This window comes from Dryobates pubescens, chromosome 3, assembly GCF_014839835.1.
Source record: "Dryobates pubescens isolate bDryPub1 chromosome 3, bDryPub1.pri, whole genome shotgun sequence".
NCBI lineage: Eukaryota > Metazoa > Chordata > Aves > Piciformes > Picidae > Dryobates > Dryobates pubescens.
In genome coordinates this window covers 28,477,881-28,490,898 of record NC_071614.1, presented here as the reverse complement: position 1 = coordinate 28,490,898, position 13,018 = coordinate 28,477,881, and the positions used below count along the sequence as shown (strand labels likewise).

At 40.4% G+C, this 13,018-nt stretch overlaps 1 protein-coding gene across 2 annotated transcripts in view; it reads left to right on the top strand.

Annotated features, from left to right (window-relative positions):
* The first annotated feature begins 3,993 nt into the window (after nt 1-3,993).
* Nucleotides 3,994-13,018, top strand: part of LAPTM4A (lysosomal protein transmembrane 4 alpha) — a 154,604-nt gene continuing 145,579 nt past the window's right edge. For both annotated transcript variants that reach the window (XR_008463173.1, XM_009909455.2), the window contains exons 1-2: nt 3,994-4,201; nt 11,173-11,293. Coding sequence is in view for 1 of the 2 variants with exons in the window: in XM_009909455.2 (XP_009907757.2) it covers nt 4,103-4,201; nt 11,173-11,293 (220 nt within the window). In the remaining variant the exon portion in view is untranslated. The remainder of the gene's footprint in view (nt 4,202-11,172; nt 11,294-13,018) is intronic.

Sequence of the window (13,018 nt, the reverse complement as noted above, 5' to 3'; positions counted from 1 at the left end):
ATTTACATGTTAATGATTTGCTTTTACTCAAAAAGAGTCTTATCTTTTTTTAAGGAAGCAAAAAGCAAATCCGTTCTCTCAGCCCAGATATTTTTCACGCCTTCTGCAGCAGTTCTGTTGACTTTTAAAAATTCCATTAAAGGGGTCCAGGGTTATATACTGCAGTATCTGTGTAAAGACATTCATTTCCCTGTGCTGTTGAAAAGCCCTGCTTTTTTGATTTAAATTTTTTTTGTTCTGTGTGGAAAATAAGTCTGAGAAGCAAAGTCATCTTCTTTTCATTTTCTTTTTTTTTTTTTTTGTTTAATTTTACAATGTAGAGCAGCAGATGGACACATAGAATAAAGTTCTAAAAAAGAAAAAATTAGTAGTAGCTTGTTACTGCCCACATAGTCAAGAGCCTCCTACTTGGGAAAGAAGATCAGGAAGAGCTCTAACCTGTTCTGCACTGCCTCTTTTATTTCCTGGAAAAGAAGCCACTGGACAGGAGACTTGCCTGATGTTCCTATCACGTTCACTAGTCATTGTGGTGTTTGTCGTATCAGTCAACTTCACTGTGCCTCAGTTTCTCCAACCCTCAGGGCAGTATTTTCATTATTAAATGATGGGAACCCTGCCTGCACAGGTCACATACAAACACCAGCTCATAGTCTGTAGGTTTTCACACACACACAGCAAATGCTGAAGCATCTCATCTTTCATGAGCAAACTGGCAGTAGTTCAGTGCATGTAGAGTGGAAGTAATGATTATACCATAAGTCTGAACCAACATCTTTTAGCAAATGATAGACTGAAGAATGGTGCAAAAGGGAGACTGGAATTATACAAATCATCATAAAACAGTCTTAGTGCTCTATTGTTTTGACATCTTGCAGGTGTTGAACTTGATGTTTTGAAGAAGCAGAAGGGGAATGCAACTTGGCCTCTCATGTACCTGATCCTAGCCACTCTGCTGTCATACGTATTGTTTTGAAACATGATTATTCAAAACTAATTTATGTTTGGTAAAACATTGCCAGTCCCTCTTAAGACAGAAGTTCAAATCTTCTATCTAGACATGGATTTTGAAAGACCAACCTAGTCTGGCTAATGACAAACACTATGATATCAAAACTCCTTCCCTCCCTACCTGCAGAGAGGGAAGGAGTTAAGTGTCATGCTGGTAAAGGAATGTGAATCATTCTTTTGCAATTGCTTCTGACTTGCAGATATGTGCAGGGCTTTCTGCTCTTGCCGTTGAGGAAGTGGATGACTTGCCCCTGCAATGTCAAGGTCTTTTTGGTATTTAGGAAGAAAAGTTTATCACCAGTACTCTGTCTCTCTGAGATTCTGCTCTGGCTGCCACGACTGTAAGCTGAGCCCTTCAGAATTTTTAATGTATTTAGCCTCACAAATCCTCTCTGAACTCAAAGGAGAGAATTAAGACTCAGAGAGAAGGAACTGTCATGCCTGAGGTCATCTAGACTTGCTTGTAGTGTGGAAGAAATGGAATCTTTCACAGAGTGTCAGACTAAAATCATTAACCTAAACTTTCTTCCCTCAAGTACAGGAAACAATGCAATCATTCTCAAAATGGTCCTTTTTTTGTTTTGTTTTGTTTTGGGTTTTTTTATTAGGGGAGGAGAAAGTGAAGAGTTTTTTGAATGCACACCCAATAGTTCCACATCAGTATATCCTGCTGTGGAAAGCTGCTTTGTGATGTTAAATGACATTCACATTATTCTTCCCAGTAGCTTTGTTGTCTGCAGGGTATAACAAGCAGTGAAGCTCAAGGGAATCACATCAATTCTTACTCTGAGCCTGGCTGACAAAGATACCAATGCTTAATTAAGATTTCTTTCATCTCATGAAAATAGCCCTGAAGATCTGAGGCTGACATGAGAGTGATGCTAGTGAAGGCAGAACATCCAATTGCAAGATCTTAGCTGGAACAGTTGCCCTCAAAACAACCAGTTGACTTGAAAACGGAATCTAGGTGTTTCCAAATGGATGTCCTAACTAGTGAGAAGCTCCTGCTTTCTCTTCTGAGTTACTTTAGCCCTGAAACACAGAGAAAGACAACAGGAAGGAGAGTCTCTCTTGACTCTGAAGGAACAATGTATTCAATTCAGGCGTGCATGCTGCAGAAAGAGCTCAGGATTCCCAATGTACCATCTGTGAGAAAAGTGGTATTTTTTTAAATGACTGATTACAACAAAATGCACATTCCTTTTCTATTTATTTACATGTATGCTTGTGTATTGATTAAAATTGGTTTGGTTTTGCTACATTAAATCACAGTGTTGATAATTAAGCATCTGTGCACAGGGCTGAGGACATTAAGAGCATTAAAGAAGCAAACAATAGTTTGTAATAGGATGATTAGAGCAGTCTTAGCAGCACTTACAACATGTTTATTCAAAAATTAAACACGTCCCAAGGGAGAAAAACACCAACTATGGAACACTGGGGGTTTAAAACAAAAAGGTCAGGTTTAAAGACTTTAAGTAAATAATTTCAAGCAACTCAGCAACAGCTAATGTTTAAAAATAGACTAAGTAGCTAAAACAATAAAATGTGTTAATTGTAGGATCTGGAATATATCAAAATGACAAATACAGTCATCCTCATTACCTTCTCATTGTTGAGATTGAAAAAAACCTTAGTATTAATATTGACATATGACATACATCATGGTGTATATATGCACAGCAAATATTTATACTTCTATGAGTGTTCCAAATTGGTTGTACATGGCCAAGAAGAAATACTTGCAGCTGCACCAGGGTTAAAATAAACTGTGTGCATATCTGTATTAACAGCTCAGATCTGCAAAAACCAACAACTGCCCTTGGGTCAGAGGAAGTTTATAGGTCCTGCTCCACATGGGAACAAGAGACTTGTATCTAAATGGTGGAGCAAGCTCTTATTACATACGCATATGGAAGTGGCACTTGAATTTATACACGTTATTTCTAATTAACACATATATCTAGCAGCAATCTTCAGAGGGACTAAAGAATTAGTATTATTACCCACTCATGAACAGGGGCTTTGACTGACAAAAAAGCCAAGCATTCCCATGGAGTAGAATCCACTCATAGCACATATCTTCTTAGCATGTAACACACAATCTCATTAACTTAATCCAAATGGATACTCAAATGGCTTAGGAAACTCTACAGTAGTGCCTGAATTTCAGCAAAAGCTGTGGGGTACTGGCAGTATCTCAAAGCAGGCCACTTTGGGCTCTACTAAGAAGAAAACTGCTCCATTTTTTTTTCTTCTTGGAAGAAACAGTTGCTGATGTTTTGTTGTTTTGTTTAATCGTCGTGTTTGGTGGTTAGTTTTTTTTTCCCCACAAGGTTCTGGCTGCCTGTTCAAAGGCCAAGCACTGTCTCTTTGCCCTGGTCAACCCTGATGTCACAAAATGGAGGTTTAGGATAGACATTACGAAAAGCTTCTATACTGAAAAGGTTATCAAAACCTGCAACAGGCTGCCCGGGGAATTGGTTGAATTGTTATCCCTGGATATATTTTAAAAGCCATCCAGACGTGGTGCTCAAGAATATAGTGGCAGCCCTGGTAAAGTTAGTTAGTAGTTGGACTTGATGATCGCGAGGGTCTTTTCCAACCATAGTGATTCAGAGATTCTGTGTGATTCACCGACACTGTCTGGGCCAGCAGCGAAGCTGAGACCACACGCCAAGCAAGCGCGACCGCAATCCACCTCTACAGGCCGCACCACACAGTGCAGCACCCGCCCTAGGGGAAGCCGCGGGGGGGCGGGGCCCCGCCCCAACATGGCGGACAGGAGCGACGACGCCCACCGCGGGCCTCGCCCCTCAGGTGAGTACCGCCCCACCACCGCTGCAGGTGGATCACAGGGCGTTGCACCCAGAGTTGCTATGATTGGCCGATGCTGCCGCCAATCGCTTGTTGCTGCGGTAACGCACACGCCCTCCAGCACACACCCCCCTCGCGTCCCTCCTTTCGGCAGCGGATTGGCCAGAGAGGTGTTGACGCGATCGCGGGGGTTTTACGGCCCGCGGCTTTGGGGGAAGTGGCTGGAGAGGTTGAGCAGCAGGCTTGGAGACGGGAGATCGGTGCTGCCGCTGCTATCATGACGTTCAAGCGGAGCCGGGACCGCTTACACAGCACCCGCTGTTGCGGCTGCTGCCACGTGCGGACCGGCACCATTATCCTGGGCACCTGGTACATGGTGAGAGACTGGCGCGGGGGGCAGCCGGCGCCGCTGAGGGGGCGGTGATTTGGGTGGCGCGGAGCGCGCACGCGTGGCAGTTCGGCGGGTGCCCAGCCTGGGTGCGGAGTGGGCCGTGTGCGCGCGCCAGTGGTGGGCCCCGGCCCGAGCCAGGGCTTTTGGGATGCAACTCCCTTCCTCCCCGGACAGGCTTCTCCTTCGGGAGTCTGTTGCTGTTTTGCCAGTCCTTGGTTAGCTCCCTGTGCTGCGTCGTGCGAGGGAAACTGATCGAGTTTTTTTGAGTCGCCCATCGTGGTTTGGGCCCCCCTTCCTTTCCAGGGTCTCTTTTTGGCTTGCTAGATCGAGTTGTTCCCTGAAGGCCTCCTTTGTGGTTAGCAAGAGAAAGCAAAGTGAAAGTTCAGGGTATTTTAGTCTAGGTCTCTTGGGGTTCTGTTACTTGTCCCTGTCTTGGATTGGAGGGATAGGGGCTTCCATGTGTTTCAAGCACCGATCTCCCGTCTCCTGGAAAGAAAGGAGATACTAACATTCGAGGAGACTGAAAGATGGGGTATGTTGAGAATAGGAAGGTAAGATTTGGTTTCCGGGAGTAGTTTGTAGCCTCTTGAGAGGAAGGCGAGTTTCCAAAACGAGCATGGCTTCTGCTCGCTAAAGAGCTTTGTGGGATGGGAAGTTATTTGGTTATTTGGTACTCTGTGTTCTCAGCACAGTGGTTGAGGAACAACACAAACAGATTTGGCTTCCAAAACACCTCTCGTTCTCTTACCAGTGAGCGCTTTTTCAGTGGCGAAACTGAAATATTTGAGATCGTTTTAAACTAGAGTGAAATAGAAATGTGAAAACAGTACCAGCAAGCTCAGGCCTGGAGTCTTAACTTCCTCTAGTTCCCTTAAAGGGGAACTGAGTTCCCTTTTAGTGAAGCAATTTCCTTCTTTCCTTCCTGATACGCTCATGAGCCGTAAAAGTGTGAGGATAGCTTAAAAGTGTTGCATCATAGCTTTTATGTTCTCCTGAAGCCGTAACCAAGGCCTGTAATCCTTTTTACCTTCCCCCAGATTGTGAAAATAAAGAGTGATGAATTTTTATGCCTTGATGTGAAGGAGTCATGCACAGAAACTGCTTTTACAGACATGGGGGTTTAAGTTTGGAGAATTTATGGTTTTAACTTAAGCAAGTATGGGATAATCATGTGGTTTTGTTTTTTTCTTTATTACTGGCCCTTCCATTGACAAAAAAATGTACACACATGGAAGAAAAAGCAAAGTAGGGGAGTGGGGAATGTAGCAAAACTCTAGGAAAAAGAAATTGGAAAAAATGTCTTGGTGATGATTAAATTCAACTATCAATTCATGTAAAATAAAAAAGTAAAGTCCATTGCAGTAATGAATGTCAGACTTATTACAGAAACCTGCAAAACTTCCAGTTTTACCATGTGCTGATGGAAGAAGATCAAAAATATTCTTCTGGTGCCTCAAGTAGAAGCATAAATCTTTAACCATAAGGAGATGCTCATCTTTCTTATGACACAAGTGCATCTTAATACCTTCCCCACTTTTGTGTCCTGTTCATAAGAGTATCTGAAAACCCACTAACTTGGTGGGGATATTGTGGTTTCCCTGGTCACAGAACAGTAGTACTTCTAGCTTCTACCTGCCTCACTGTGCTTCTGTTTTACTCTTGTTGCCTGGATGCAGCACCTGTTCCTTCGTTCTGACTGCATGCAAATATCTATAGCTTGTGGATGGTGAAAAGTCGCCAGTTGCTTCAGATGTGGAGTGGTGTCTGAGCAAAGCATTCCTTTGAACTGTAACTGCAACAGATCCAGGCTGCTGGAAGGAGAAAATGTCGTTGAGTTCAGGGTAGTGGGGTGCATGCAAAGTATTTCACAGCTGCATTTTTTTCTATGAACTGTATCAAATGCTTTGTTAAACTATGCATTGGAATTTTTTATACTGTTCCTCCCAGCTGTCAGCTGGAAGAAGATGATAACTCTTAAGGCTGGTAACTGTTAGCTGTTTAAGGCAAAGTAAGGCCTTACCATGAAGTATTTAGGTGGTCTTGCCTAATGGTTGAAATCAGAATATAATTATAATTCGGGCCTTTTTGGCAGTAAAGTAAAATTTGAACAGTGAGAATTAAACTTCTTTCTGCCGAGGAACCGAAAAGTAAAAAAACTCTGGTTGTTTAGACGTGCTAAATAATGCACCATTTAAGTATACCACTAACTTTCAGTCTTTCACACACTAGCTTGTGATAAATATTTCTAAATAGATGTCATAATCTACACTTGGGAGCTACAGTGAGACAAATAGTAATAACTTTGTGTGGGGTGAGGGTTGGTTTTGTTGTTTGGGTTTTTTGCGAGGGAGGTAGCATTTTAGTGGGGGAGAATGCTTAGTTCAACAATAGCTTTGTGTTACTGAGGATCTTGGGCAGCCTGTAAGCCTGTATTTATGGGATAGACTCTGTTCTCTGGCTGTGCAGTCCTGAAGGAATTTGATACCAAATATAAAATGGAGTCTTGTAGCAATCTGCTCCAGATGTTTTAGTAAGATAAGAGTTTCAGCTGTTTAATATGTTACGTAACCATTTCTTTAGGTATTTTCATTTTCCTTGCTTATTTGTATACTCTTAAATCTTGCATCTAATTAACTAACTTATCTCCTGCCTAAAACAGTTATATCACTGTCCTTGTTGCGTAGTTCTGTGAGTCCAAAGAGAGCAAGGACGTTATCTTCTAAAATGTTGATGCTGTGTGATCAAACTGCATCAGTCCACATGCTGCTGCTGGTTCTGATAAAAGGATAAAACTGTACTTGCAAAAAGACGAGTTAAGATCATTTCTAGCAGACTTGTACTTGAGTTCCAGAACTAATATAGTTTGGTTCATTCTGCAACACCCACTGCTGTTCTGTGCAGGAAGGAAAAAGAAAACTCCTATTCCTAGCTCCGTAATTGCAAATGTGTGGCTTTGAAGTTTGTTTCTTCCTGTCAACTTTCTTGTTGGGCACAGTGCTCGCCAGAAGCCGGAAGCATGAATGCTGCACGGGCAAAATTCAGATCAGAGTTCAATAAACAGTCTAAAAGTAATAGCATTGTTTCAGAGGGAGTGGCTGTTTCGTTCTGGCAACAAAGTTCGATGGAGTCAAAGGGGTACAACTGGTGCTAGTTAGCAGGAGACTAACTATGAGGGTGATCTCTGGAGTAATTTGTTCACTGAATAAAGTTTTCCAGAAAAGAAAAATGTAACTGGTCATAATCTACTCTTGACATGCTAGAAGCTCTGAAGTACACTAGTTGCAATTACTCTTCTTTTTTCAGGTTTTATTATTTCGTTGTAATAAAACCAAACCCAACCAACCACCACCAACAACAACCCCAAAACAAACAAACAAACAAACCCACACACCAAAACACCGGTACAAAAACCTCATCTTGACTCGTTTTTTTCAGAAACACCTTTAAGGAAGAACACTGGAAAAGTGAGAGCAGGATGAGAAAGTGTAATAATGCATGTCAATTGCCCTCCTTTTCCCCTCATAAAAAGAAATAAGCAAATGATACATAGGAATTCCTGTTCATGCCCAAGGCTTTTAGTCACTGAGTGCTTGGGCAAATACGGGCTTCATGTTCAGGCCTACAGAGAAATGAAGTACTTGTGTGATTAGGCATTAAATGTATACCATGGAGATAAAACTCAGTAATTAAAAAAAAAATTCTTGGCATAGTCCTGCAGTCTCTTGAGTTCTGATCATATGGGGAGCTAATACTTCTGTTAGTAGTTTGTAATAAGTCCTGACCTTCTACCTTAATACCAGTTATTGGATTTTTAATTTTGATAAAAGCTACACCAAACTTTCATTAAGTTGATTTATCGCAGTTATAACAGTCAAATGCCTTCTTCAACTACTACAAAACTAAATTGTTTTTCTTTCATCTTACTGGAACCGTCTCTTGAATTATAATTAGAACATTTTGTAGTTTTACATTTTCTTTTTATTTTACTTCCTATCAGAAAAGACTAGGATGGGATAGCTGCTTGGATTTCCAAGGTTTTACCTTGGAATAATGTTCTAGCCACTTGAGAGCTGGCTTGTCAGGGTTGGTAGGGAGATCTAGAGGATGGGGTAATTTTAATCTCCAGATTACACTGTATTAGTGTTCTATATTTTTTGAGTTTTTATCCATGTAGACTTTTTGTAAACACAAAATATACTCACTGGGAATAAAACACAAGCTCTGGTGATGCCGTGCAGTCCAAACCATTCTCTTGCTGCCAATCACATTGACTATCAGCTAAAGAAGCTTTGTGGTCTTGCTGTTATCAAGCTTCTGTGAAATTAGAATGGTAGCAGTTAAAATAAACTCTGGCTTGTGCTTAGGACTCCTAATCTGGAGCGGCTGGTAACTCATAATTGAAATCCATATATTGAATATGAAGAATTGCTCAGTGCTGTGATATAATTCAGAAATAGCAGTAATGATTACTGGAAACCCTGGGGTGTTAATTGGCAGAGCTTTAGGTTTGCTATTTGTTAGGGGTTTAATTTTTTGTTGTTGTTGTTGTTCTGTTTTTGGTTTTGCTTGGTTGGCCTTTAAAGTTAGGGAAAATAAACTAATTGTTTTTTGAGTTACTCTCTCATATTTTCCTTGCCTGCCATTTCAGGTTGAGAAAACAAAGCTTTAATAGTTTAAACTTTGCTCACTAACTAGTGAAATATCTAAGATGATGGATAGAATTAAAATTTAAAAAGTGACAGACATAGAACTAGTCTAACAACTCCAAGGCATTCAAGTTCTTCAGTACTTCTATATCTATTCAAGAGCTGCTTGCTCTTTATGTTGAGGCAGATAGCCTATCATGGGTGCTTAGCTTGGTATTGAAGTAATATCTTTCATCCTGAACTTTATCACTATTTAAGTTAAAAATTACAACTGTGTATAAACAACAAGGGATTTAGCTATAATTTGAATATTTGTTTTATGAAATAGAAATTGGTTTCAAGTGCCACAGATGTGAATCTTGACATTGGGCTTTTCAACACAAATACAGAGCAGGAAGTTACTTTCCAAAGTATTGGTTGATACTCCTGGCTCACTCACAAAGAAGGAAGCAGAAGGCTTTAAAATACACAGAGGACAGAAAGCAAAAGTAGAGAAGGATGAAGCAGGAGTGGTGAGAGAAGGAAAATGAAGAAATTTAGACAAGTGGCTGATAAACAGCTTGACAGTTTGCCCTGTAGGAAGTGTCTTGTTGGAGCCAGGGGCAATATGCTCATTTAAAGGCTGAAGATACTGGTGGCTAAACTTATTTCTTTACTTCCAGCTGTATCAGTTACTGGGTTTTGTTTTGGTTTTGCATTCCAAGGTATAAAATTGAAGATACAGGTGACCTAAAGTAGCTGGAATTGCCAATATGTTTGTATAATAGATGATGACATGGCAGCATTTGTACAAAACCACCATCTTTGATTTCACTGAAGGCTTCTTTTTAGCAGAAGATGTAAGCAAGCTTATCAATACTATCTCTATACCTGAGCGGGGGAAAAGGGGAACAAACCAACCAACCATAACAAAACCCTTTTCCTTTTAAACATTCAAAAGCTCTCTTTCCTTACTGAAAAAGTTGTGTGTAGACTTGCCACTGTTACTATCATTGACTTCTGAAACCAGGGCAGTAAAATAAGAAATTTAGCAAATACTCAAAAGTTCTGAGAAATTGCAAACCGGTTTGTGGTGGTTTGGGGTTTTGCTTTTGTGTTGTTTTGTTTTCTATGGTTTGGTTTTTTTTTTTTTTCTTTTGAGGCCATGATCCTTATGGTGGTGGTGACTGTAGTGAATACTGCAGCTTGAAAATATCACAACTTCTTTGGTTATGCAACCTTTTTTGGCATGTCTCTCACAGTATCACAGTATCACCAAGGCTGGAAGAGACCTCAAGGATCATTGAGTCCAACCTGTCACCACCGACCTCATGACTAGACCATGGCACCAAGTGCCACATCCAATCTCTCCACATATTAATGATAGAAACTATGCTCCTGTAAATCTTGAATATGTTATAAATGCTGTGAAGGCAATTTTATAGAGGCTTGAGCTACTTTTGTCTATGAGCTCTTTGTGAAAGTATTTCTGGACCACAAGAGGGAACAGAAGTAGTTTTCAATGGCAGTGTGAGGGGAAGAACTGGTAAGAATATAGCCAATGCTGAATGCTTACAAATTTTGGTTTCAATCTGCTTGTGAGAATTTAACATCACCTGTGTTTGTGCAGCCTTTTTGATAAGGACTGATGAGGTTTTAATAAATGATCTAGGAAGAGGAAGGAAGACAGTTCTCCCCTGCTTGTATTAAAACTGTAACATGGGAGAAACCAGGAGGATCTCCTCCTACGTTCCTCCCTTCCCTGCACTGAAGAGTGTAGCGAAAGTTTTCCCTCGTGTGCTCAGTATTTACTATGTGACACTTACACCTTCCCTTCTACTGTTCCCCCCCCGCCCCCGCACTGTTTGACAATAGGGGGCAGCATCTTGTCTTGTACATTAAATTAACACTAACTTTGAATTTACTGTCGATAGCAGAAACTCTTTCCAAATATTCCTCACTGTCTGTTGTACCTTTTTCTTCCTGGCCTATTTTAGCTGTTTCCAGTTCACAAACTATTCTGTGCATTCATCCTGCAGCATCAGTTTAAATGGCATTTGAATCCCTACAGACCCTATCCATCCTTTCAGTTCACAAAGTTACTTAGTTGTGATTCAGTAAAACTAGCAAATGCCCAGTGCTCTTCTGATTGTTTGGATAGTTTCAAGTGGATAGCTTGAAATTTAATAATAAGTTGACTTCTTATTTTCTTCTGCATATAGGCAAAGCAATGAGTTTCTCTAACTAAAATAAAAGATTTATTAGTGTGGTTAAAAAGTTCATAGGTGTTGCAATGTAAATAACCTTTATGTAACTGTTGATCTTTCTCAGGTGGTGAACTTGCTGATGGGCATCTTGTTGACAGTAGAAGTGACTCATCCGAATATAGTGCCAACTGTTGATATCCAGTATGAAGTCATTGGGAATTACTATGCTTCTGAGAGAATGGCTGGTAGGTGTATAACTCTGCTGTCTGCTTAGAAAATAAAGCATGCAGTGTTGTGGTGTATTTGCCTTACCCTAGTGTGCAATGTATGCATATAGCTTTAAAATACCATTGGTTTGTTTTCTGAATTTCTCTTTAACTGTTCCAGGATTGAGTTGTTCTACAAGAATTAGAAAAAACCCCAACCACCTTCATAGGAATATTATTCTTGCCTTGTATTACTCCTAAGCATCTTAATAAAACTTCTGGAGTTTTCTTGGTGTTGAAGCATGTGTGGAACACGTCTATTTAATTTTCTCCATAAACATGTAGTGGTTTTGCTGTGTCAGTAAAGGAAAAAGCAGAAAACAAATTTTAAAGACTTTTTTTGCATTTCTGAGCAATCATCATAGATGTAAGGAAAGATCCTACAACTATTGTGCATGTGATTATGAAGAGGAAGACCATGCTATTTTTGTAGGAAGAGCAGATGAATTGGGATGGAAAGTACTTGAGTGAAACCAAAGTATTTGTCTAAAGAGTTTGACACAGAAGCATCATGAGCAGAATTCAATCAAGTTTCCACTTAATTGTTACAGATCATGTATGATTTATGTAAGTGTAATTGGTGGCAAAACTTGTCTGCAATGAGCAAGGTTTAACTGTAAACTGATGTGTAAACTTGGGCACAGTCTTTGGTTTTCTGTTTTTCAGATGTGCAGAAGTATGTTTAGTGTGGCACTTGTACTGTTTTTCTTCTCATTCTGTTGTATTACACTCAAATTTAGGGAGGGTCAGATCCAGTATGGAGTGAAGAGAAATACTGCAGCACAAATGTGGCTTTTGAGCATGCTGGTTTACAGTCTGTGTTCGTTGTTCATGACCTGAGTTGAGAAACTGTCAGTTCTGGCCTGTGACTAACTAATGTTTGTTAGTAAAGAAATGAGAGTGAGACAAGGACCAAATTCTTCACTTTATATCTTGGCTTTACGAAGTTACAGCAGGTATCTCTAAAATGTCTTATCTTCCATAATGAATGTTGGTGTACATAGTAGCTTTAAGTTTATGTCAGAAAGATACTTCTGAAGCTGGAGGTACTTTCTCCACTGCTGTTGTAAAATGGCTATCACATGCTTTTGACAAAGATTCTTATTTCCTATGTTGGGATGAGCTGGAGGCTTTTGTGTGTGTGAAGGCAATGTTACAGCTTTGTGCGTATAGATACTAAGAAATCCTCAGAAGAAACGCACATTTATTGGTTATTGCTGACTACTTAGGGCACTCTGAATGCAGTGTGTTTCAGACATTGGAGGGTCTCCTTGATGCCATCTATATATGTAGGTATTGTACTGAATTGTGTACCTCGTGCTTCTGTAGTGTATCTTTCCGGATCAGTTGCAGACTAGAAAGTTAGGATTCTCAAGCCATCTTTGAAACATGGGAAGCACAAGTTTGGCTTCAGTGTTGCTAAAAACGTTAACTTTAGCTGGTTTCTTTCTGTTTAAGCATGTAAACTCTGATTGCTGTAGGAGAACGAGTGTAATTAACTCATGGAAAGCAGCTGTACTTCTGTTTTAAGGAGGTGTGATGTACAAGGGGAATCGGTATCATTAAGTTTCCGTGAGCGTCCTGGATTCTGCTACCATTTGGCTTCTCTTCAGCTGCCTTTCTTGTAAATAATGGGATACCTTCCACAGTGACTTCCTGTTTTCCTTAGTGTTACTGAAGGAGCAGTGCTGCTCCCACTGCCAA